General features: G+C 48.1%; 1 protein-coding gene across 1 annotated transcript in view; it reads right to left on the bottom strand.

The window, feature by feature from the left end:
* Window positions 1-26,905, bottom strand: part of FOXP1 (forkhead box P1) — a 320,759-nt gene that overhangs the window by 85,269 nt on the left and 208,585 nt on the right. The window contains exon 4 of the mRNA XM_084292461.1: window positions 21,935-22,060. Within this exon, the coding sequence (XP_084148587.1) occupies window positions 21,935-22,060 (126 nt within the window). The remainder of the gene's footprint in view (window positions 1-21,934; window positions 22,061-26,905) is intronic.

Consider the following 26,905-nt stretch of genomic DNA (forward strand, 5'->3'; position numbering starts at 1 on the left):
GCAGCCCCGCTCCCTGCCGCTGAGGCAGCCGAGGCCTCGAGTGTGGCGCTGGGCAAGGCCTGGGCCCGCGGCACCTCAGCACCACGGGCTGACAGGGCGGTGTGGCACACAACCAGCCTCAGGCCCCATCAAACACTTTTTGGGTAACTCTCTTCCCCAAAAGCTCCCGCACCGTTTGCTGTACCGCAGTGGTAGTTCCCTCCCGCTGTTTCAGCCTGGCCTTGGCATTTTCCCCCGCTGTCCGAGTGATGCCGACGGCTCCTTTGCACGCACGCAGCTGAGCCCGAAGCCACCACGCTCCTCAGGCAGGCGAGTGGTTTGTTTGCGGGCGTCAGGGGCTGGGAGACAATGGCCCCATTAGTTATGCTGCTAAAGAGCCGCACGAGAAGCCAAGACAAAGGACCCAATTTGCTGACAAGTTGTGATCCGATGGTAAATGGGATGCGATACGGATTGCCTCCCACCCTAAAGTGTTTTCGTGTCAGATAACAAATTTATTAATGGGATTTTTTTCAGGTCACAAAAATGTGACCCCACCCTCTTATGAATATTTAATAAGGGACTAAGGGCATCTTTTCCGAGACCCTAAATCTGCCAGAAACAGCCCAGATGAATCAGACACGCCGGGCTCTGGAAGCAGCAGGCCCCCGGCAGGTCAGCAGGCAGAGGGCACGGGCGCCACGGCCCTGCGTGTGCATTACGTGGGCGCGCGGGGAGCAAACAAACACGCACACCCTCCAACACTCGGGACGTTTAATAATAGCACAAACAGGTAACGCATGCCACGAGCTCGTAATAATTACTGCTTGCGCTAAGAGAATCCCTCCTGTGCCGGACTTCAAAGCAATCCCAAGCAACCCCGGCTGCTTTGGGGAATGCATCAGCAATATGCGGGCTTGCACTTTTTGGTGGCATCTCTCACAGACCACCTCCTGTTCCCTGGTTCGGGTAAGAAGGGCAGCCCTGTGGCCATGCCACCCACTGGCCCAGAAAGCTGCTGAGCTGTTTGCTTTTCCTCAGCATGGACCTCTCGCTGCCCACTGAGCCAGTGCTCTCCTTCTGCCCTCATTGCCAACCTCATGCCTGCGGAGTGAGCTCCATCTCGGGACATTTCTAACCACACCAAGGGGCTGTGTGAAGCTCAGGAAGCTGCTCTAGGCACTCGTTCCCCTTCCCGGGGCAAAGAGCAGCGTGACGTGGCGCTGCCAGAGAGGAGCAGAAGCACGGCCCCAGCTCTGGCACCGCCAGCGCTCCCCAGCCTTGGGCGAGTCACCCGGGGCATTTGTTTTCCGAAACAGCCGCTCCGTCCTGCGTGCCCTGCTTTCTGAGAAGTGCTTGCAACATCCCTGGCCGAGCACTGCCCGCACGCTCACCATCTCAAAGGCAGGCGACAGCCTCCTCACCTGCAGAACGGGGAGAACCCTGCTCGTTTGGGGATCTTCTCTAGGCCAATATTTGCAAAACACTCGGAAGCTGAAAGGTGCTGCCTAAGCACTGAATGCTGGCCACAGAGCCTGCAAGCAGTATTTTTAAAGCATTTTATGCCCTTTCATATAAAAGCTTCTTACCTGCAAGCTCAGCCAACATCTGCTCTGGGCTAAAAACTTCGGTCTATTCCCTTAGTAACGGAGATGGTAGCACTAAGTAGGGTCACTGTGAAATTTAACGCAGTTCTCAGCCAGCAAAATATTTTAAAAGACCAAGAAGGACCATAAACTCCCACTTTAACTCCATTCAATTATGGAGAGCCATCACAGACAGAGACAATCAGATCTGACAAGGATGTTCAAAACAGAAGACATCCACCGACACATTAAAAACAACAGGGAAGGAGCGTGGCGGCTCCTGGGCTCTGCAAGATCTGATCCGAGTCAAGTGGCAGCATCAACACCTAGATAAAAAAAAAATCACTGGTGTATAGCACGGATATGAGGCTCCGAGGTCCGAGCCAGCACAGCAGGTTAGGATTGCTGCTGAAGATGAGCGTGGCACAAGAAATGGCTGCGCTGTGCCGCTGCCTCCGTGCACGCCTCCTTCGCCGACTGCCACCGGCACCCAGCCCCGCGGAGCTGCACGCGGGCTGCAAACGCAGGCAGGGAGGGGCGGCCGGTTTGAAAGCCAGCTGCTGTTTGCAGTTAGAAGGGAAAAAAAGGCGTCTCGGATACTATTCCCACTGCTGGATCCCCAGGCCCATTTTTGTGGGGTTAAATCACATTTTCCTGTTTTGAGACTGCTGCATTTTCCCTTGCTGCTGTTTGAAAGACCTACGAAAACAAATGGGGAAAACAACTGACTAAACAGGAAACAGTGAAACTTATTATCCACAAAGTGCTGAGAAAAAGTACTAAGTAAACATTTTTTTTTGGGTCGTTTTTATTAATCTTAGCTAACACCCTCATGGTAACATTTTCAGGCAGAAAAGTGAATTTTAGGCTGGCAGTGTCTCTGCCAGAAGAGAACACCAAAGCAATTAACATTTCAGAAATGTTTGTGTCTGTTGCACTTCTTTTTCATGTGAAACTGTCATTTTCCTTATTGCCCTGCAGATCCTGCACGAAGAAGGCTCTTTAAATCCCCTCAGCACTGTACAATGGTTTGAATTTCACTTCGTGGCATGCTTTAAATTACCATTCACATCTTCATTTAATGCATCATTTTATAATGCCAGTGTTACTAGTTAATTTATATATACACAGCAGGATGTGTCAACATTCAGGTGAGTTATGAATATGATTGTGCAGGAGTTATGGAAGGCATTTCTGCAAAATTATGGTTCCCTCTAAACATAAAAATATTAATAATGAATCAAACATCACAGGTAAACAACAAATTTTGTATAATTGCACCCCCCCCATGCTTCGAGATAAATAAATAAATAAAAATGGCAACATTTTCGCTCTGCATTCATATTTGATTGATCTTAATAAATTGCCATCTCCTTTCCTAATAAACTGTAATCTCTTGTTTCCGCCACAAAGTAAAATTTATTAGCACACTCTTCTACCAGCAGGTCTGCATCACTCACAGCACAGTCTGCAAATTGTTCCAAGTACGCATGGGCATTATTCATAAATTATTTTTGTGCCCCAAAGTACACAATATATTGAAAGGCAATCGCCGCTAACTGTTCTCTGTTACTTTCCTTAATTACGTGAGATAGCATTTATGTCACGTACGGTAGAGGAAATGCCGCAGTTTCCATTAAAACTCCATTTTTTTGCCACGGGTTGAAACACAGCGCTCACACAGCGAAAACCACAGATGCCTTCCGAGGAGAGGAAATACTCGAGGTGCTATCTGGTAGGAGATGGCAACACCTCTGCGTTAAAAGAGCAACCACTGTATACCAAAATAACCTGCTGGGCATGACAACAGTTGCGGCTCCAAGAGGAAAAGTAGGTGTTTTGTCATGATGTTAAAGTTGCCATGGTAAGAAAAGAAACAGAATGAAACATCAACAAAACAAACGTCAATCACGCGCCTTCGCCCGTGGAGCATTAACTCGTCGGCTCCTGGCCACGCCAAAATCATCGCGCCCTGTGCTCCCGGCTGCCCTCCCTGGGCTGGGCAGGGACAGCGGGTGACAGGAGGGGACACGTGTGCTGCCTGGCCCCACAACCAGGGGACTGGGGGTTCTTCACCTCCCCTGACAGCCGCCACAAGAGAACATCTCTGCAACACCAGGCCGGCAGCAGGGCACGCGCGCACCCCTACGCACACCCCTGTACCATCGTGGCGTTGCATTACAATGGGTCTGAGGAAATTTGGGTCCTTTGACGTGACAGCGCCCATCAGCCCGCTGCACGGTGTATTCACACGCAGCCTACGAGTGCCAAACTCTGTATTCTGGCCTCTTGGTGAGAACAACCCGGAGTACCGCCGGGCATCTTGCCGTTTTTCACTCCCTCTGTTGGGAACGCACGGCGGCGGATTTTCAATAAAACACCTCCTCAGCACTAATGGGCCACTGTGCTCGTTTCAATGGTCCCCGAGGTTTCATGACACAGTGTATTTAGCTGGCTCATAGTCCAAGTTTTCCTCCAACATTAAAAGATACATATAAATGGAGACCTCCTGAACCACCCTGCATGCACAGCGCGGTGCCGCGATCCATCGCCTATTCCCAAATAACCAATATTCGAGGACAGGACATATATCAGGACATCCTCCTGTCACAATCCTTTTCTCCCCCCGAGCCACAAGAAGAAAGATGAGGCTGCAAAGCAGCGGGTGCCCGAGCCAGGAGGGATGTGGAAGCGAAGGGAACCGGGTTCATGAGCCCCAGCAAAGAGAGGAATTTGTCAGGGGTCCCTCAAACAGATTTGCATTTGCATAGGAAGAGAAAGCGATTCCCCAAAAATCCATCTCTGTGAGCAAAGCTATGCTTTTTGTGCTGGGTACGGGGACAACAACGCGTCGGCACCAAACGTGGCCACTTCTGGGGCGGCTGATGGCAGCGGCTGCGCCACGCGGGGCTCTGAAGGAATGCAGGACACCTGAGGCACCAAATCCTTCCCTCAAATGAAATTGCAGGGTGATTAAGCAGAGAGAATGTAACTATCCAAACTGTAATTTGGCCGGCACAATGGATCTAACACCCTTATTCTTGGGAGGAAAAAAAAAAAAAAAAAAAAAGTACTGTATTTGAAGTTCAAAATCTAATTAACTATTTGAGAAAAAGAATTCTGTTTTAAAAAGAAAATTCCTAACAATATAAAGAGAATTAGTGCCAAAGTTTTTGAAGAACCACATAAAACGGTATGAAAAACGTATGATATTGTAATAATGGGAATGACTGGATTTGCTCAAACGTTCCTTATACCTCATAATACAAGAATAAAATACAGTGTAAATCCTTCTATCTACATAAGTTCCCCGTACAGAAAAATCTCTCCTTTAATAGGTTTACACCTTTAACATGTATTAGTTTGGAAAAGTCCTAGGGTATAATTACACATCTCGGCTTGGCACATTAATAGCTGCTCCCTTCATTTACTGATTTCTTTTACTGGTCAATTTGCTGGTTTACTGCGTGCTCTCGTTGCTGTGTTTCGCAGCAGAGCCGAGACCAAGCTGGCACGGGCTGGGCACGGCCCTGGGGACACCGAGGCTGTCCCAGAGCCATCAGCACGCAGGATGCCCCTCGGGGACGTGCCACTTGCAGCCACACGTGCCAGCGAGCCGCGGGGCTCGGTCGCCGCGCAGGGCAGGTCGCGGAGGAAAGGAAGCGGCGCTGCCCTCGCTTCCTCTGCAATCTGGGCAGAAATAACGCCCTCCAAGCCAAGCAGAAAGCCAGGCGAGCAGGGCATCGCCGGGGCTTCCTGCCACCTTGCCGAGCACGGCTCCCTTGAGGCCGGCGTGGCCACCGCGTGCCCCGCAGAGCCCAGAGGTGTCCCCGTGCCCAGAGGCGTCGCTCGGTTCCTCCTTTCCTCCAGGCCTTCCCTCTTGGCCTTGCCCCAGAGCTACATCCCCATGGCTCCTCCTGCACACCCCGTCCTTCCTGCTGTCCCCACGTGCTGTCCCTGCCACCAAGTGCCACGGCTGTCCCACCTCCCCTCCCCGTCCCTGCCCACGGAGCAGGCTGGAAGGTACAAAAACCTCAGCTCCCAGCCCTTGCTGCACCGCACACCATCAAGAGGAGTAAAAGAGATGCCCTTCCTCATCTGCCACCCGCTCCCCGCGGGTTCCCTTCGCATCCCAGCGCCAGGCTCAGAGGGGAGGCTGGTGTTTGCAAAGCCCCCGTCCAGCTTTTACGGGTTTTTCAGCAGTTTTTAAGAGGGTTTTCTTGTGTTAGAGCGGAGCCATTCATTTAATGGCTTTTCAGCACTGCCATTATAAACCAGAACTTCTCAGGTGTTTATTACTCAGCTTTAAAAATTGGCTCTATGCTGAAATTTGGCAAACAAAGTGTCAGCCTAGGAGAAAATTTTATTTTTTGCCAATTTTGTGCTTTAAAAAAAAATAATAAATGACCCCGTTTTGGCCTCCATAAAAACGCTGCTTTTGCTGCCTCTGTGACACTGGTGAAGTAACAAGTCAATATTGCAATCCTGCCAGCAGAGCTGCCGTGATTTAATGCCTAAAATTGCTTTGAAGGTGAAGAGTGCTATTGAACTGCTAATTATTAACTATTATTACTGATCCTGCCACACAACAAGGATGCAAAGAGAAAACAAAGGGAGCACGAATCGTCTCTGGAAAAGCAAGGCAGAAAGGGAGCGAGGGTCTGGTGCTGACAGGGACGAGCCTCAGCTCCACGAAGGAGGCAGCGCGACCCGATGCAGAAATATTGTTGTTCATTTTCCAGGCCGGCATTTCAAACACAACAAAAATACCAGCGGCACCACGGAGTTTGCTCCACGCCAAAGCCAGCAACCGCCTAGGATCCAAACCAGCTTTAAGCCCGGCTGAACGGGGAGCTCAGCAGGGACTTCACGCTGCGCAGCCGCAGCCAGGAGAAACCTGGCCGTGGATTCCCGCAGGACAAAGCCTCGAGGGTGCTGAGGAGGGTGACAGGGGCAGCACGGGGCACCCTTCTTCCATTACCTTCTTAAGGGATTGAGGTTTCAGAGAGGATATCATGCTGGGAGTGCTCCTTCTTCCCAGTAAGGGCAGGCTCCCACCCGGGAGGTGCCCCCCGGCGGCGCGGTGTCCGAGCAGCCCACCCAGGGCACTGGGGCCGCTTCCCAACGCAGCAAAAAAGAGCAAACAATTTATCTTTCTGGCAACTTTCTGCTTGTCTAAGTGGCAGCTATTTAAATACAATTAACAAGCAAATGATTTTAAAATTACAATACATTTAATAAGGCAGCATCACAAACAATTTGCATCTCATTAAAGGGCTCCAAGCGGCAAGGAGCAGCCTCCCCAACGGGCTGCACGTCACGGGGGAAATCCAGAGCCCGGGGACAGCTCCGGCCACGGGCCAGGGGCCAGGGGGTGATGGCAAGGAGGAGCAGCTCAGCCGGCAGCCCCGCAGGGAGCCCTGGCCACGGCTCCCTGGGTAAGGAAGGATGCCACGAGCCAAAGCCTTGATGGAAGTGGGTGTAAAACGAGGAAGGAAGGAAGGAAAAGGGTGGGGGTGTGTGTGTGCGCATGTGGGATGGGCACGTTTTAATATACATTGGTGAACAAAGAGTTTAAAGAAATTTCAAGCTATTTGCTCAGCTATATGTGTCAGTTGGAGTTTACTGATTGTGCCGCCACAAATCTTCCGAGATTGCTGCTGGGTTTGGACGCACACAAATTCCCAGGAACCTCTCGTACAGCAGTCACATACCAGGCATGCAGCAGGAAAACACTCACACAAATAAGAGATTAAAAGCTTCCAACACACTTTCACCCTCTGTGATCTCCTGTGGTGGGCACATTTCACCTGGAGGACACAGCAGCACTTCCCAGGTCACCCCATACTTCTCCACGTCCCTTTGGCTCCCTTCAGAGACCTGCTGGGTGTGCAGGGGATGCTGCGGTGCTCTCCGGACGGGGTTACATGGGGAGTGCTGTGCTGAGAGCCTCCTCCTGGTCCCATCCAGCAGTGGGATGCAGACACAGCTTCGTGCAGGTGTGGGCAAGAGCCAGCAGCCTTTATGTCAGTGTAGGGAAGGCAGCTGTGCCATAGGGCAGGGCCCCTCCTGTTCTGCCCACGGGGGAGAGGGATTGGGCACGGCTGGTGGGAAGTGGGCAGGAGGGATGCGGTACACGAGGGCTGTGCTCATAAACTCCTAGGCCAACGAGGCAGGCAGCTGGCCAGCCGGGATTTCAGCCATCGGAAGGCTTGAAGGAGGTGACTTTCATGAGAGGTTGTCCCTAAAAGAGTCCCTTTGAGTCCCTTTTCACAATCTGTGTGAAATGCTGGCACCTTCTGCTAGTAACACACGCCCCGACCCCACCTTCAGTCCCAAAGCTTGCTCCAAGGCACTTTGTAAACTGAAAAAGCGCAGTCAGTGCTTGCTCTCAAATTCAGCACGGGTTTTGCTACGACCTTTTACTTTCTGTGCCTGAAATCCGACAGCCTCTGGAGCTGCGTGTGACAGTTGTTTAATGCTGCGCAGCACCGTTATATACAACACTGGCAGGAGAGAGCGAGAAAATAGTTTACAATTGAATCTGCAGAGGAAATTTGGGTAAGTTCAATGTAATTATCCATTTGGAAGCTGGCCAAGGGCCGGGACTACTCAAAGCCACGAGGGCGGCTGCAACGAGTGACCAGCTTTGCTTGTCCCTTGAAAGGCAGCACCTCCAAACTGCCCCGTGGGCTCTTGCGAGCGCTTCGTCGGGTCAAAGCTCTGATGTTTTGGGGAGAAACCTGCAGTCCTGCCGGTGCTGGCACTGCTGGGAGACCCGGCAAGGCTACCAGCAGTGGCACAGCCCTCCGATCTCGGTGCCACACACCTCAGAGCTTGGGGACCATCCCCTGGCATCCCCAGCAGTGCCAACCATGCCTGACACAGGCACCAGGACTCTTTTACATTATCAGAACAGGATCCTACCTAAATTGTAAGCGTTACGGTCTAAACAAAGACAAAATAGTCACTGCTGTTTTAGCAACCAGACTTGCAGCTTCCCTCATGTACGCACGCTTTTTACAAACCTTTTTAGCAGGACCCCGTCCGTGTCTGCCAGCACGCTATCTCCGCGAACCTGGATCTGAAGACAAGCGTCTAAGCACAACAACGATCACTTTCTATGAATTACTGAACATGTGTAATTCATTTATCTGTAATATTGTGCTAAACTCAGCTCCAATTAAACAAATGAAAACACCTGCTTAGCACACATAGATCTTTCCATACCTCAGGGGAAGACCCATCAGTGCGCTCTGTAGTACAATCTGGCTCGTGACACTACACTAACAATGCAGAGCTGGGATTTCTTTTAATTTTTTTCTTTAAATGTATATAGACAGGGAGATAAAAAAAAAAATACAGTGAGATTTTGGGGGAGGAGTAATTTTTTTTTAATATTTCTATCTTCAGCATGTGCAGCCCTGCACTGTTCAACCACCCATCGGGGGCTTCTCACGGTGCTGGGCTGAATGATCAGACCCGAGGGCACACGTCAGAATAAAATGACCTTAAAATGCATGTAACTGGCCCCAGACCTGATGATATTACAAAACGGGGGTGCTGTGGGCACGGCTGGGTGGTTTGGGAGCTGAAGGTGCTCCGCTGAGCGCAGCAATTGCCGCCAGGAGAGCCTGCTGGATCCCCACCCTGCTGCATTTCCCATTCCTTCCTTACCTGCCCGCAGACACTGCGCTGTCAGCCAGGTCCCCGTGAGGACACGGGCAATTATCCCTCCTCTCCCACACCTCAGCACGGCCCCGTACCAATTGCTCCAGCCCGAACTGCTCACACGTGAGCCATCCGCAACACCTCTGCTGCTCTAACTGCTCTGGCTGGAGAGACATGTTAGGAAATTCAATTTCCTGGTGTTTGCAAGTAGAAGCACTTTGGTGGCAAAGCGCAGAAGCGAAAGCAAGGGCATCCTACAGGTGTGTGGCAAAAGCAGCCAGAAATAAAAAGCACCCCCGTGACTGCTGTATCATCCCATCCCAGGCCTAAGGCTGCTCATGGCTTTTTCTTTTTGCTTTTTTCAGCAAAATCAAAGTTAAAAACCGAAAGTGCTTTTTGGGTTGGTTTTGTTTTTCTTTCCCTCCTTTTATTTTTTTTAAGGCAGGGTGGTCCCCTCCGCTCCCTCCTGCCGAATTAGCAACAAACCAACAAAACAATTTTGCAGCTGTCACTGCTGCTCTGATGTGTCCACTGTGGGGCTCTCCCAGAAGAAATCGGTCTGTTTTTCTTCGCAGTAGACACAGCTGAGCGGAGGACTCGAAATGAGCAGGCTTTCCAAGCAACAAGCGCAAGGAAAAAATAACAGCGATGGAAGCCATAAACATACCTTCCCCCGGAGGGTCAGCTGTGCGCAATGGGACTTAAAAATACCTTGGCTATGTTTGGTGCTATGCTAATGCTCCTGGTCCCCGAGAAATCCTCAATATTTGGGGGCTGCTTTCCCGACACCGCAGCCTTGGGGCCTGTCCGGGGTGGGTTTTGGGCACGGAAATTGTGCCCATCACTACCTTAGGGTGAAACCAGCACGGTCGGCTTTTGCTGTACGGTAACTCCATGGATTTTCTGCTCAACGAGGCCGCTCGAGGGTTAGCAGTTGCCCGCCGGGAGGTACTCGCTGTGTGCAAATCAATTTGGGCAGCACCCGGGACGGCTGTCAAACAGAAAGGCCACCACAGCCTTCTCCCTCCTCGTTTTAATTCTTTCACAGAATATTTCTACCACTTTTCCTGATGAAGGATAACCCATCTGATGGCCCTCCTCTCGTTTCAAATGCTTATCCAATCTGCGAGGTGTAACGCCACCCAGGGAGGTCAGGATTCGCAGGAGCCCAACAAGGCTCCCTCAAGTGCTGCTGCTGGTGGCACAGCGGCGAGTCGCGACGGAGGGCGAGAAATCTGAAATTTAAATAAACTGCTTAAAACCTGCAGGCACGGGGGGAGATGCGGGAGACCGAGCGACATGGGACAATCTTTTAACCCAATCAACAAAGTGCTCATTGTTCCAGTCTGAGACAAGTAACGCAGCAATAAATATTGAGCCAAGGAAGTTAACCTGTACCCACAGCCTTTGAATAAACACTGAAGTTGAAAGTAAAATCAATGCGAGGCCTTTGGCTCTTGCCAACTCCTGCTTTACTTATTCTTGCTCAGCCTCGTTTTTACTTTTGGGGATTTTCTTTGCCTTCCCTCGCGTTATTCACACTTCCCTTTTACACCTCCTTATCACACGGCAAAAGGACAAACAGAAGGAGCCGCCAGCGCCCAGCCCCACAGCACAAGTGGCCGCTGCCGGCCCTCCTGGGGGCAGACCCAAGGGGGGAAAGGGGCCGAGGCAGCCCCCGGCCCCGCACAGCCCCTGGCCCCAAACACTCCCGTCAGCTCCTGCCTCTCCTCCAGGGCTTTATCCCCGGCCAGCGAGGCCGGTTTCCACGGAGCGCATTAATTCGAGTTCGCTTTCAAATCACACTTTATTCATTTGAGCATTATTATATTCCGCGGAAGCGGGCGTGAGCATCATGCAAAAGGTATTCTGGTCCGCAGCGGTGCATACAGCTGTGTAGGCAGAGGAATATTTGTTTTCCAAGTAATTTGTGCACATTCACAAAATTACAGCTGTCTGCAGTTCTCCTGAAATATCTGCCCTGCTGTTTACAAGCCATAAAATATAATCTGTCTTTTGTAGGGCTCCAATTGGTAAATTTGGAAATATATATATATATATATAAAAGTGCATGTATTTTTTTTTACACTTGGGTTGGCTACTTCCCGTTACAGGCTGTTGGTAAGCCTGGAGAACACCAGCACTAAGCTGAGGAGCTGCTGCCCCGAGACACGAGCAGGCACAGAAGAAAGACCTCAGGAAACAAGGACCCAAAGCACAACCCAGCTTCAGGCACCAGGCTGCTGCTTTGGCCCCAAGAGCTCACACAGGGGGATGAGGCTGGGGCCCCCTGCCCCAGCACAAACCAGGAATATCCCTTGGGCCCAAAGTCTTGGTGAGCAGCCAGTGCACAGAAACAAACATCCCACCAAGAAGTCACCGTGGGGCTGCTCGCTGCCGCTGTACAAACCAGAACGGATCTCACTGGTGCTAGTGGAGTGACTTTGGTGCACCACCAGACGCAGGAAACCAAACCCAGCTCCGCGGGATGCCTCGGCTCCAGCGCACACCCTGGTGGCTGTCACTTAAACCTGGGACAAATCCGGCCTCAGCTGCTCCCAGCGCCGCAACACATCAAAGAGGTCCGCCCGGCTGCACAGCTACGTAGCAAAAGGCTTGAAATTGAGATATGCCACTCAGGTTAATAACTTAAACCACAGCAAGGTATTATGTGAATCCCTACTGCTCAGAAAGTACAAGCCGTAAGTGACAGGCCTGGCAAGGAAGGTTTCATAGCCACACAGACCACGTTAAAAATCCTCCATCAGCGTGCCTCGCCGCATTACTTACACGCTGGCATCGGGCATGATCTATGGAGCTGCAACAGGACTCTGGTGACGTCAGGCTATCGAGGATGCTTTTCCAAGCGGCCACCGGGACCGAGCTCCAGCATCCGCGACCTCGGCGGCTCCAGCACGGGCACCCCTGGCTCCTGCACGCAGGGGGCAGCCCCAGCACCTCCTGACGTCCTCCTGGCCGTCCCCTGCCTCCCCTCTCCACGCAATTTCCCAAGTTTGTCAGCTAGACACGCTAAAGCCAGGATGTAGATTTTCCAATTAGTCTCTGTTTAAACATCTGTTGGTAGACTGCATTTAACATTAGTTATTTGAGCAAAGCACAATTTGATTAGGCTGTCTGAAACGGAGCCAAAGTCTGCAAAATAATAGCTCAATTAAATTTTGTTTTGCTTTCATTTGTCTTATACTTTCCTGAGTGTGATACAGTTGCATATAATCAAGTAAACTAATTCCTTTCAAAATGAGAGATTTCGGTGCCTTTCCCATCTTCTCTCAAAGTTTATTTAATAATCTATTCCATCTTCTCTATGCTTCATCGAACTTCATCTTGACGCAGAGTACATTTCTTTCTTGTGCCTTCAGTCTACTTCCATTTTCTAGGCTTTCACTGAACTCGGATTACGCGCCATTAATGTTCCACCTTAACCAGATTAGTAATTTATAAAAGGCAGCTTACATTTACTGGGAATATAAAAACATTTCAGCAATGCAACAGTTTTTCCTTTGCACACACCACAAAGTATTCTGCCAACCTGACTGCACAGCTGTAAAACTGTCAAGCTCCACAGCCAAATTCAAAGGCATTCCCAATTGTTTCACTGGTTTTAGTTTCTAAGTTTCTGCTTATTCTGATATGTTGCACTTGTTGCCCTGAAACTTCAATATTAGCTCTAGAGATTTAAACACATGAGGCAAACAGCTGCTCTCCTCTGCTCGCACAAGCTAGATCAAAATGCCTTCTTCTCTGTCTCCCTTGCTCTTCTTTTATTTATTTATTTATTTATTTTTAAGCAAATTGCTATAACTCAAGTATTTCTGGCAAAGTTGACGGTCTCAGGGCAAAATTCTGCTCTGTGATCATCGCTGCAGATTTCTACAGCGCATCCACCTCTGGGCTGGTGCACAAGGAGCACCCGAGAGCCTCACCACACTGACTAAGGAAACTGCTGCAAGGATTAAAATGAAAAAAAAAAGTCACAGCAGTTTAAGCTGATATGTAGATGTGCGTATGATTTAAATTTCAACATTAAACATTTAAACACACTTGTGTTACAATGAAAAAAAAAAAGTATGCATTCTTTGAGGGAAAAGCTTCTTTTAACCTAGAAGAGTGTTGATACGCGGTACTTTTTCCTTCCCGTTTTTTCAACATACTTGTTGCCAAGTGTGAACACAAAGGGACAAGCTGAAATAGGTGTCTGGCAGGCTCTTCCCCGCGCGATGCTGAGAGCCACCAGCCCTGCTGCTGTCGTTCAGCCCCATCGCCTCCAGGCAGCCCGAGCGCAGCCCCGCGGCCGAGGCAGCCTTAGGCGTGAAGGCTGCTCCGGTCTGGGCGAGTTCAAAATGGGATACGTCCTCTTTCGAATGTAGAGAGCGACTAAATATGACAACCATCTGATGTATGAAAATTATTCACAACCAAAAACAGACAGTCTGGAAATAGCTGGGATGACTTCATTTAGACAGAATTACCCGAATCTGTTTCTAATATACGCAGTACACATAATAAATTTTTACAATATGACAAGGAAAACAAACTTAATAAAAGTTCCTGATCTTTTGTTACACAAGCAAGCTATGGCCATGATATGTTTATAATATTTTGCCCATGATCTCACAGCTCAGAAACAAAAGCTAAGCAACGCACCAAACAGTCCCTAGGTATGACTTCACCTCCCCGCGACCGTAATTACACGGATGCGCACGCTGCCCCAGCCTTCCTCCTCCCACCGCCATCGCCGCGGCCGCCTTCGACAACTCCTTACGGTGCTGCTTTTGACTAATCGTTTCCTTCTCTCCTTCTCACAGGCACCATTTGACTTGGGAAGCTGCAGATTTCTATTACGAGAGTTTGTTTTTTCCAATTACACCAGGACTCATCTGAACGGTAAGAGATTTTTAGCCTGTTTCCTTCACTCCTGGTTATTTGACAAGTGCTTGAAAACCCTGTTATAAACAATATCTGCAGGAAAACAGATGATGTCTTACGATCACAGAAGGTAATTTTTTCAAGAAGCAAACTTTTTGAGCATTTCCCAGATGCACCGCGTCAATCTTGCTGCGTTCTCCTATCTCAGCTGGTTTCCCAGCCCGGGCACGGTGCCAGGCGGGCCGGACTGCCCCTGGTTGTCACTTCTGTTCGATGGCACTTGCACCCACTGCTGTTATTCCAGGCTTCAGGAAATTTTCTAACCGCTGGACAGGCTCCAGTGCTGTGCACTAATAAGTTGCAGATTGGAGAGCTTGGAGGGTGCGCGCCCATGTGTGTGTGTGTATGTGTGTGTCAGAGCAGTGCCACGGTTTGTAGGAGGAGGGGGAAAAAAAAAAAAACACAACAGTAGTTCAAAAATGCTGCCTACTCAAATTGACAGAAAAGTGACCTCTGCACTTCATCAGAAATTCCTGCAGACTTACAAAATAAAGGAGTTTGCTTTTATCACACACAGTAAGACTCATATGGAAAAATGGAAACACTACATCACTTGACCTCAGGATGCCCCCTTTTCAGCCACAGATGAACATTATGTATAAAAATTGTAAATCAATTTGAGATGTATTAAAAGAGATTCTCTTTTTCTGTATTAAAGGTAATACCTTTTAATCTTTAGATTTATTTTGTAACGTAGGCTAAATGAGGAAGAATTAATTTCTGTAACTGAGTTTTGTTACTCTTCAAGTCTATTTAGCATCTCTGCGTGGTGTTCACATAATTTCCTACACTTTGCTTGCATCAGGAAATAATGAGCAAGCATCACTTACCCAACACTGAGTCACAAATATTTGCCTACATTAGCAGAGCATTAAGAGCCATTTCAAACAACCTAAGGAAACTGTGTTAGCCTTTAAACTGTGATTCACTACTTAGAGAAATTAAGAAACTTTCCTCTTTTAAAGGCTAAAATCAGCTGTGCAACCTCCTTGCAATATCATTAGGTCCTCGAGCAGACTTTCCTCTCAGAGATCCCAACACAATAGATTTCTTCACTTAATGAAATTACTTTTGAAATTTTCCTACACTCAGTGTTGGGTACTTTGAAATTTCAATCTTTTCACATCCTTGAACTCTCATCAACATTTTTTTCCAGACTGTGTCAATAAAATTGATTACTTGCAGTTCTGAATTCTGTTCTGCACATGGAAATAAAACAATTTGTTTTAAAGTATTTTCTGAAGAAAGCAGAACTTGGCAATCAGATCTACTAGATCAAAAAAGACACACCGGGGGAAGAAAAAAAAAAAAAAAAAGAAAAGGACAAATCAACTAACCGAGCCTTCCCTACAAAAAACAGAAAGAAAAAGGAACCTCTCCAGCAAACAAAAGAAAAGCGATGTCCTGATTTTATCACAGCAGCAGTGGCAGCTAAATTCCTGACGTACACATCATCAGCCTCACCGTTGTTCTCCTGATTGATTTATCTCCCGGTCGGCTAGGAACGATCTTTTCGGATCATTAATATGTTCATTAATTTGTTATCAATTCCAACTCGCTGTACTTAAACCGCTCTGTACCATGGCTCAAAAGTGCCTTGACAGCTTTGCTGCAATCACGCACGTAAGGACCCCTGACTACACAGTTGTTGAGATGCCTCATACCTACAACCAATCTGTTGCTTTTACAAGTTTAATCTAGGTATTAAGGAGCTGATTGTGGAACCATGTCGATATAACATCTTCAACCCAGCTGTACATCATATAAACCGCTATAGGAGGGGGGCAGGCTCCCATGATTCCTAGCAGTAGTGCATACCTTTAACTCCCTGATCTGTAATACTACAAAATACTGCTCTCATTTCTTCCCAAGCACAAGTGGACTACCAGCAAGGGTCCAACAGTGTTATTCCTAATTACCTTTTTTCACTCTTGATCCTGTGGCGCTCATAATTAGTTACCTGGGGCTGCAATCCAATTTGAAGTGATGACAAGAAAGTGATCCATGAAAAAGTAATAAGTTAAATCCAATTTCAGCCTTCCTCTAATTAAATGCACATGGAACTAATGACTCAAACCCTACCATTTCAGTGATAATGGTAATTAGCGAGGTGGGAGTCACTCTCTTTTTTCAACACTGTAGGTGTAAACCACAAGGTAAAATGGCAGGAGCACTCTTAATTACATGTGTCATTTTGTCAGCAATTTACACATTTCTGACCAGTCAGGAATGTTTCATTTGTTTTCCCCTTCCTCGATGTGGCTGTAACACCCAGGCCACGCTCAGGCGCAGCGAGCCCTCCGACCCGGCAACCTGGTCAGGAATCCCCTTTTTTAAAAGGTAAATGCCTCATGTAAAAGTAGAAATGTGACAGAAAATCATATTGGGGGTGGTCTAGCAGGACAGAGGGCCAGAGGACACCAGCTCCTGTGCAGCACGAGGACGCCGGGCCTACAGGCCCCATGGAGCCTGGCGCCACAAGGCCCTGAGGAGCTGCCACGCGCCGACCTCAGGCAATCCTCTTGATGTCCTCCTCTGCCTCCTTCTACACAGTTGTGAGAGGAGAAGAGTCGTATTTGCTCACATTTCTCACACTGCCAGCTCTCACCGTGGCTGGTTTCCTAGAAGCCACCGCTTGTTGGAATCGTGTGTTTCCAGGACAATCACAGGCTTCTTTCGAGAAAAACAAGTGTGTCTGTCACCTTTCTGCTCAGGTTGAAAAGCTGGAAAAACTGAATGCTCGGGGTTTTAAAAAAAATCCAAAAGGGTGGCAAAAAAAAGGCCTCCAGGTTTCGTTAAAAAAAAAAAAAATAAAAAAAACCCTTAGCATCAAAATTTTCAAGCTGATCATGTAATTTTAAGGACCTGACTCAGATTTTGTTATGTTTTGGGGTTGATATTAGCACTTCACAGGCATATTCCAAGAACTGACTAATACTTATAATTGGGCTTAGGAGGAAAAATAAAGAGCTAAAGGTCCTCAGCAGAAACCAGCAAAGCTCAGCTCAACTTTGCTTTATTTCTAAAGTCAAAAGGAAGGAAAAAAAAAAAAGGGACTTAAGTAAAATTTTCATAGGCGAACTATTTAAGTGCTGCAGAAGTGAAATCTCAACCCTGGTGGCAGAATTTCCACTGCCTTGACTGAGGCCAAACTCAGACAAACTCACGTGTTTGTGAAACAGAGATACTCATACAAATACAATAAATATGCTTGCAAATGTTTTTCCCCTTCCAAATCATCTGCTGAGGCATAATTTCTTTACCAGTTGTTAAATTTACTGCTACGTAAAAAGGTACAACGTGCGTAAAACCCGAGGCTGTTCCTGTTCCTTCTGTGCTCCAAGTGAAACAGAGTACCCTTCCCTTCACCTTTCAGTGTGCAGTATATTTCCAAGCGAACACTTTCTAATTTCATAAAAAACAGTGATTGCCCAAAACAACAAGCTACAGCAGATTACCCTGCTCTTGTGATTTTTCCTCTTCCTCTTGTCTATCTCTTGCTCAAGATACTGAAAAGAAATATAGGATATTGCAGCATGCAAATTAAATTCTACAAAAGCCCAGCCAAAAGCCTGCTTTAAAAAGCACCAGTATGCAAAGGCGAAGACAGCTCCGTCCCCTCCGCCTCCCCCAGTCTCACCCTGAAAATCTAAAAGAAACCCAAATTCTTTCCTTGGCCATGACTTAAAGGGAAGATTTATTTTCTGTTTTGTCAACAGAAAACGAAAGTTTCCATCTTAGTAATTTCATTATTTCTTCTCTCCAAACACACACAGGTTACTCTAAAACAACAAATCTCATTTAATCACATAAAAAAGTCAAGTGATCGGTTTCAGTTGCAAGATACTGACTTGGACGTCCTAAATCTGTTTTCAGTCCAGTATCCAACAGCTCAATGCAACACACAACATTTACGTCTTTTAAAAAAATTGTATTTTTAGTATTGCCAAAACACACATGCACTTTTACTTTCTTGGGAGAAAATGTGTCTCTTGATTTGTTTCCAATCTGTGTGTTCCTGCCAACAACTAAAATGCTTGAAGAACGAAAATGAATAATCGTTAAGAGCATCAGCAATTAAAGCTGCAAATTTTAATCAATACATCTATTAATACAAAGACATATTTATCTTGGCCAGGAAAAATGTGCAAATTCTCAAAAACCTAAGCATACCTGGCCTGCTAAATTATTTGTTTTACAGTTTCAAGGAGACCTAACATCTATGGCAAATATATTATCAACTGTGCGTTAGCCTTTTTCCACTTCAAGTGATTTTTGTAGGTTTGATATTTCTTATATTCTTTTCCCAATTGCTGTTACTAAATCCATTCCTTAACTTTCAATTTTCTTTTGTTTGTGTCATCAGGCTGTGAAACCGGAGGTCACTGCCAAATATAAAGCACGGCAGTGTGAGATAGGCTCAAAATGTGAGTCATCGTGTATTTGGAGATTTATTTTTTTTTTTCAACTATCAGCAGAGCACATCTCTACTCCTGTGTCCAAGTTCTTACAACTGAGTATCTCAAAATTTGCTAAAAGCAGGTCTCCAGGTACCGTTATCAAGGTCAAGAGGTCCCAAAGACGATGGCCGGAGCCCATTGTCATGTAAATGCCATTCAAGGCCCCCCGCCCCAGCGAGGCCACGGGATGCCAGCACGTATTTAAGCACCGTGGCTATTTGATCAGCGAATAAAGAGGGAATATAGGAAATCATCCACGAGGCGATAACAGATTAGCTACACAGCTATACTAGATTAATTCTCCACACCTGTTTGTGCCAGTCGGGTTTACATGACAAAGCCTGCCAACCAGCATTAAATGGCCGAGGCCACAACGACAGACAGGGCTCTCCCCACACCACGCTCCAGCGCCACGGCCCCGCAGGACCCCGGGGCATCTTATCGGGAGAACCGACCCCGGGTGAAGGGCATCCCGTCCCCGGTGTCACATAAACACAGCTCCCCACCACACATGGCATGGAGCTTCTCACTGCTGCTGGCCAAGCATAGGAGACGGCAGAGTTAGGCGATGGCTACGGTGTTCTTGCTATGCACAAAGTCTGTTTGTTGGGAAAAAAAAATACAGATCTGCTAACTGCTAGGGCTGTCCAGTGAGACCGATATATATTAACGATGTGCAAAGACGGCTTGGTTCATTATTCAAGCAAACTTTTGAAAAACGGGCGCGTTTCCACCACCCTCGGTATTTATTCTACATACTGTCAGAACGGGTATTGCCTCGTCAGCGCGGTGTGATCAGACGTCGGGGCTGTGGGTGTTTGTGTGTGTGCAGTTTTACTCAAAAATCCTAACCCAAGCATCGTGATTTCCTTTCAGTCATACATCGCATTCTACGGATGCACTCGAGGTCTGTTATATTCAAGAGGACTTCCAGTACGTTTAATACCGCAAAAGCTCCAGGAGTGAGGAGGGAAAAAAAAAAAAAAAAGAAGTAGTCTGGGCAGTCATTTGAATCAGTGAGTGACAGGCTGGGCCAGCTCTCTGTATACATTAATAAATTAGAATTTTAATTGTGTCTCTGACTGCAGGAGCTGCTCCAGTACTTTAATACGTACCAACAATTGGCTATGTTATGGAATCCGCGATGTGGCCTTCACTGTTGACCTCTGCAACACAATTCCCAGTCTGACTACGGAAACTGTTTGGTTTGATCCTTTCAACTTATTTGAATCCTGACAAATAAGCTCACAGCTGAAAGGTCAACACAGTCATATTTCATCCTCTGCAGCTATTCTTAAGACATCTGCACAACAAAGCACTTCTTTTAGTACCTGACACTGGACCTAGCCAGCACAATCTCTCATTAAAAATGTCCCCAGTGGAAGAGTCTATTAAAAGGCATATGGATCAGCTATGGATTTACCAAATAAAATATTTTTGAAAGCATTAATGTAACGGTTTGGATTACGGCACTCTACACTGCCAATAAAACGTATATTTGCCCAATGACAAAATGCTTCATACTTTCCAAAAGAATAATAGCTCAGCTATAAAGTGTGAGGTGTTGTCCAGCAGCCTGAGCACGGGGGTGGGAGCCAGGAACTCATGAATCTTAATCCTACCTCTAAAACCAATTCCCTCTGTGATCCTAAGCAAGTCACTTAACCTGCTTCCCTCAGTTTCCCTGTCCAGAACTGGGATAATGCTACTTACTTATCAGACTTTCCTTCTGGGGATGTTTTGGAGATCAGTATTTGCAGAATGCTTTGAAGATGAAATCACTACACAAAAGCTAGAAGTTGCCCTTGCCGGGCCAAGGGCTGCAGTTAATAGATATTCCTCACTTAGGCAAAACTCCCCTTGAAGTCACGGTGAGCTTTATTTGTGTAAGAACCACAGGATCACGTCCTCTAGCTTGACTGTCAAGGCCTTTAGTGATTTTAGCTTTACCTTCCATCTTCTACTACATATTTAAAGAGTCTAGGATCTGTATTTCTGGAGGAAAATAATCTGAAGCACATATAAAAGGCAAGAGAGGCAGCAATGCTGTCAGGGAACTCATGGTGATAGTATATCAAACTAAAAAAAAATTAGAAAGAGCAAAACAGACATGAGTTTGACAATGTGCTATGACAACAACTGAAAAAAAAAAAAAAAAAAAGAAAGAATTTGGGGCTACAGAGGCTGAAGCATCAGATATAGAACAGCGAGATAAGATAAATGTCCCAGCTACAGGGTTCTGTATGACTGCAACTGAGCTGCTGCATTCAGGAACTTATTATCAAAACCAGAGTGAGACGCTGCAATTGCAAAGAGTGCAATAATAAAAGCAGTAACCAGCTGCAAGCCAGCAAAGTGGTCAAGGGTCTAGAAGTGCTGGTTTACGAAACATATAAAGAACTAGATACATATAATTTGCCAAAACTGGCAAGTACATGTTAGTATCTCAGATGTTTGAGGAGTGTGAACACGAGGCAAGGCAAGGGACTGACTCAGTATTTATACAAGCGGTATTACTTGGAGCAAGAGGATGGAATTAAAGTGGAAAGTTCCTGAGTGTGTGCTTTGTTATGGAAAACCGTCTGAAGGAAAATAATAGCGGTCCCACCATCACTTGGGATTTCTAACACTAGAACAGCAACAGAAAAAAAGGAAAATGTGATACATGATCTAATAGTTCTTTCTTGTCTTTAACTCCTGTGATTTATCCCGCAAGACTAGCAGAATGTACTCCAAAGCCACATATGTGTGCATACATCTTCTGTTTGGGAGTGCTATATTGGTTTTAGCTTTCTGAATTCATAACAGCGCAAAGCCTGATAATATTTGGATTTTAGTTCTGAAGATGTCCATAAATCAGCAGACAATGAAAGGGAAAAAAACCACACTGATGATATCCTAATATTTTCCCAATATCCTTGACACAGCAAATCAACAGCGTGAGCGAACACAGACTACAAACTGAACAGCAATCAAACAGAAATGTTAATGCAAATCTCCTATGCGCACTGACACTGTAACAAAAGCTATTCCACTTTGTAATAATCCGAGCCCACTAGATGCTAAGTACACGCTCCACATTTGTAAATATGTCATGGGTGGGATTTTCAAGAGCACCTAGCACTGTTCCCCGCTCCGCTCCTGCTTACACAAGCCACAGCTGCTCTGTGCACTTCCCTTGGAGGAAACTGGTTCAAAACCAAGGTCCCACACCGATGCTTACAAAGAGCAGCATCCACACACCTTTCGCTAGCAAGAGAGCCCCCCGTGAAGGACGTCAGCTTCCCTTACCTGAAGGGCTGGCTGTTTGTCATTCCTCTTCGGAGACTTTAATCCACTAACTTGTTGCTGCTGCTGCTGCTGCTGTTGCTGCTGCTGCTGCTGTTGCAGTAGAAGTTGCCGTGCCACCTGGAGAGCCTGCAAGGAAAGAGTGGGGAAAATTGAGTTTGCAGCAGACAGGAGGTGGGGAGCTACAGGCACAGCATATGGTCACGACACCCCTTTGGTCGTCGGGCACCACTCTGCTCCCAAAGCAGTGGCTTCCAGGAAACAGATCTCTGCACTTGAACCTGACGGGGTGATATCCACCCAACGCAATTCCCACTTTGACTATGGACGAAAACAGCAGCACCTCCAGTTTGGCTTCCATGTGTGAGCGTGGAATAACTGCTGAGATCCCGGTGGTGAGCACCGCCGGGTTATCTGCACCCTCTGCCCCGAGCAGCACATGGCTCCGTTTGCTCCCGGGCAGCCTCACGCACTAATAGCTTCTGTGCTCCTCTTCTCCAGGGGTCAGGTCTGGTTTACAGAAGAGGGCAGTCGTATATCACGGTCTGCTCTCCTGAGCACCGCAGGAAGGCAGAGAAGTTTCTGGAAAGCTATGGGCGAGCAGCAAAGGGACGCTGCAGAGCTACGGGATGAAGGGGCAAGGGACATGATACCCAAAAGAGCCAGCAAAGAATCGCTCGGTGGCAGATCTCTGCAAACTTCTTTGCAAAGTGAGGGAAAAGCAGCCCTGGGCACTGGAGCCAGCTGCTCCACAAGGCCCAATTTCTTCGTTGGGTAGGGAAAAGACAACACGAGGAGGTGAAACCCAGGGGAAAGCAGGAACAGGAGTGAGTACCTCCTCCTCAGCCCCGAGCCAGGGGACTGGAAGAGGCTGATCCCTGCACGGTCCCTGCGGCACAGCTGAGGCTCAGCTGGCGAGACCCCAGCCCGCGGCTCCTGAAGGATTCACCAGCACCGGACTCGGGCTTTCTTGGTCTCCTTGGAGACGTTCGGTACATGTGTAGGTGGCAAAGTGGGAAGGCTGAAGACTTCATTAATGTAAAACAAGAAAAATAGTCCCTTTGCAAGATGCCTACATGGAAGGAGGGAAAAAACCTTCCCCACTCCTACTGTGTATGCTCTCTGAGTGATTTAATTAATACCTATTTAATTAAGGAGTCAGATACGCTTCGGGTTTCACTCGCTTCTCCAAGTTGCCAAGTGTTTCATCTCCGTGCCGAGCAGCCAGGCAGGGCTTGACACTGAGAATAACGTGCGGGCTGGAGGGACTGCGGGCTCAGGGCTGATGCCTTGCACTGTGGCTGGCTTCCCAGGGGACGTGGGACGGCTGCTGGTGGCCAGCTCACCAGGACGAGCAGGGAGAGGAGAGCTTCCAGCGCCCCGGCAACATGCCCTCGCTTCAGAGGTGGTTACAAGCCTCCCCTGGGTCTGAAAACCCCCTAAGTGCGGATGTGATGCCCAGCAGGGCTGGGTGCGACCGAGGTAAAATCAGATCGTGTGTTTGCAGCCAGAGAGCCGAAGCTCAGCGCCTGCAGCACCTCTAACACAGCATGGAGACACGGCACAAAGACCCAGAGCCCACCGGGTACAAAAAGGCAACAAAGGAAACCTTTACGCACAAATTATTAAGTACGGCTAAAATATATACGTATAATATCTACTGAATTAGCTTCTTTAGCTGTTAAAGCATCTTCAAGGGTGAGCAGAGGCAGCAGAAAAATATCCTAGAAGATTTAAGGGGATGGGCAACAAACACTCACCTACTTAACAGGGGTGTTGTATGGCTTATTTAATTAATGAATACTTGTAAAGCACTCTGAGTTGCTCAGACAAGAAGCGCTATACAGCACAAGCGCAACATATTATTATATATTATTAAGACTGGCTCTGCCGAAGAATAATTCCAGGTAAATGTGCAATCAAATGATCATTTTAGTTCCCAGTAATTAGATTCAATAGGCCAAAAAAACCACGGAAGCCTTTCTTTAATCATACACTAAACAATCAGAACATCCCTAACCTTTCAAGCTACAGCCTTTTTGAATAAAACATCATCAACTTATAGATATTATTCCAAAAAGAAACCAGTCACCATATGTGTTGTCTCTTTGAAATACAGTTGCTATAGCAGACCCTGCATGCATTTCATGTGATATGATCATATTCTATCCGTTCTGGCAGCTGAGAGGTTGCACAACTAAAATTGGCTGCCAGAAATTTTTTGAAGATTCCCAGAACAAGTAGCTGTGCAAGAAATGCCTGCTTTCTACTGGAGCTGGCTGCGAGCTCCGTGCAGCCCGGCGGGATGGCCACCGCCACCACGAGCCCTTCGGTGCTCGGCCCGATGCCCACGGGGTCACTGCTGAGGCTCCCGGGGGCGCAGGCAGCGCCTTGCCCCTGCTCCAGTCCCACCTGCACTGCACCTGCACAGAATTGGACGTGGTGGATGGAAGGAGCATCGTGGACGGGCAGGGACAGCGCTGGGAGGAGGAGAGGTGCAGGTGAGGCGGCGCTCAGCTGGCAGCTCAGCGGCTCGCAGCCTGAAGCGGCGCTTCCCGTGCCTTCGCTCTCAAGATTTTGCTCTTCCGCTTATAAATAACCGGCAGCAATAAAACCTAAGCATCAGATGAGCCTGGGTTTAAGATGCGGAAGGAAGGTTGTTTATAGCTCAGGTTGGTTCCTGCTGCGTGCCTGCACCAAACAGCCACCGTGCCTTGGTGGGGTCCCGAGTGACCCTGCCTCTCTGGCCCTCCATGCCTGTCCCTCCAAAGCCTCACCTGCACCCCTTGCACCTGACAGGGCGTGTGAAGGACGGCTAGCTCCCTCCAGAAAGCACTAGCCCTCTTTTCTCTTACACGCTGAGCACCTGAAGCTCATTTGCAGACCCTTTGTGCAATTAATTTGCCGGTCCTGATTCAAGCCCAGCGACACCTGCCCTGGTTATGGTGGCACAGCCCAGTGAGGGCAGGCTGTGGGGTGCTGTGTGCGGTGCCTCCTCGCCTCTCCCGGCTCCGTGCGGTGACCGTAGCCACCCCGAGCCCGGCTCCTGCTGCCTGGGGACCCCACCATGGCCACGCAGCCCGCTGGTGGGGATGCACGGGGAAATTAATTCGACAGCGAAGTCGGTCCCACAACCCTCATCAGCACGGAGATTCACGAGCAGGCCCGTACATTAATAAAGCTTCCTGTGGGAGTAGATGTTGCCTTTGATTTGCATGTGAATTCAATGCTAGTGAAAAGTGCCAGACTGTCAGACATGGAGACCAAAGTCTCTTATCTTTCCAAAAGCTTCTGTAGCAGTTTCCCCACATTTCCTTAATCATCTGCCTTGTCCTCAACTTACTGAACAGGCAGTAGAGAGTAAAGCTGGACTCGGTTCAACTCCTGCTGCTGCCAAGTCCTGAAACAAGGGTGCCAGGACTGTTTACCGCTAGCCAGCAGCTCTGCTAACGTGGCCCTCTCCTCGCGAGCGGGTGCTCTGACATCTCCAAGCTCTTCTCGCACATCCCTCGTGCCTGCATCCGAAGCCTACACCACGTGCGTGCGCTTCTGCAAGGGAATCACTGCTGGGGCAGCTGCACGGCAGCTCTGCCTTGTGTGTCTGGGCGGCTGTGGGATTGTTTGGGGACGGCAGGTAGGGATGCTGAGCGCCTCCAAAGCCGCACAGGCTCAGCATCCGCATTGCTCTGAGTGCCTGCGAGCCCCATCACAGCTGCACCAAGCTTTTGGAGTGAATAGAGGCAGGCGCCAATCCCGGCCCCCAGCAGCTAATCTCACCACATCAGCAATCATCCTTCTCTCTGCACAGCACTACAAATGGTAAATCTTCCCACTTACTGAAGGAAGAGGAAGAAAAGCATCCCCTGGCAAGCGCAGCTCCTGAGTGCCACAATTTTTGTGTAACTGCAAGACACAAACAATTTTTGGTCACTATCAACACGGATTTCAAAAGATGACTTGGGTAAAAGGCTCGCTCCCAACCGAGCCGTCTCGATTCTGCTCTGCGCTACCTCTAAATGCAAGACGCAGTGAGTGAAGTCCTGAGCTGTTTTCTTATCCATTAGGAAATCGACCAGAGATAAGGAGATTTTCTTGCGTAAAACAGAACAGCAGAGAGGTAGCTGAGATGCTGCATTTCCGAGACGTTATGCAAACCCGGAATGGTGTTTGGGAGCAAACACTGGGTGCCACCTCAACCAGGAAAAATGTTGACACCAAGTTCCCTGTGTGATGAGTCCAAGATGCCGCATCCCCCAGAGCTGGGACACAGCAGCCCCGAGGGGAAGCCCCTCTGAGCCCTCTCACCCTGTGTTCAGGGAAGGAGCAGCCACTCGCTGTTTCCCAACTACAGCAGTACCAGGAAAAAAAAAAAAAAAAGAGAAAAAAAAAAAAAAAGTGATACGTCTGAGATGACCAAGACAACTTTATTGCAAGCTAGACAGAACGCGACTTGTTTGCCCAGCTGTTGTTTGCCCAGAACATCCGGCACTGTTATCACTGAAGTTACTGGTGTAATTTGACATTTTCACGCAAGCAATTCAATCTTTCAATTTCACCGTCCTCTTAAGGCGAGTTCTGCTCCAAGGGGGAAGATGCGGCACTGCCTCTGCCTTCCAATGACCAGGAACTCCTGACTGGGGCTGGGGGCTGGGAAAGAAACGCACTGGAAAAAGAGGGTAGAGCTTTAAAAATAGAGATGCTGCTTAAACGCCGTGTACTTGCTTACGGTGGTGGGACACAAGGAAACCAGTAACGAGATCCAGTCCTATGGAGCCTCTGGCTAACTTGTTCCACCGCTGGAGCCAGTGTAACAAGGCGGTGAGTCTCAAACTGTTTTTCCATCAGCCTACTTCTCTTGAGGAAAGAGAGCTCAAACTCCTCCCTTTCCATCTGCCGGAGCCGATATTAATATCAATCAGCTGCTAATGAAATACGGAGACCTGCAGCCACCACGGCCTGCCTGCAAGGCCAGGA

The sequence above is a fragment of the Netta rufina genome (genome assembly GCF_964035555.1).
Source record: "Netta rufina genome assembly, chromosome: 10".
NCBI lineage: Eukaryota > Metazoa > Chordata > Aves > Anseriformes > Anatidae > Netta > Netta rufina.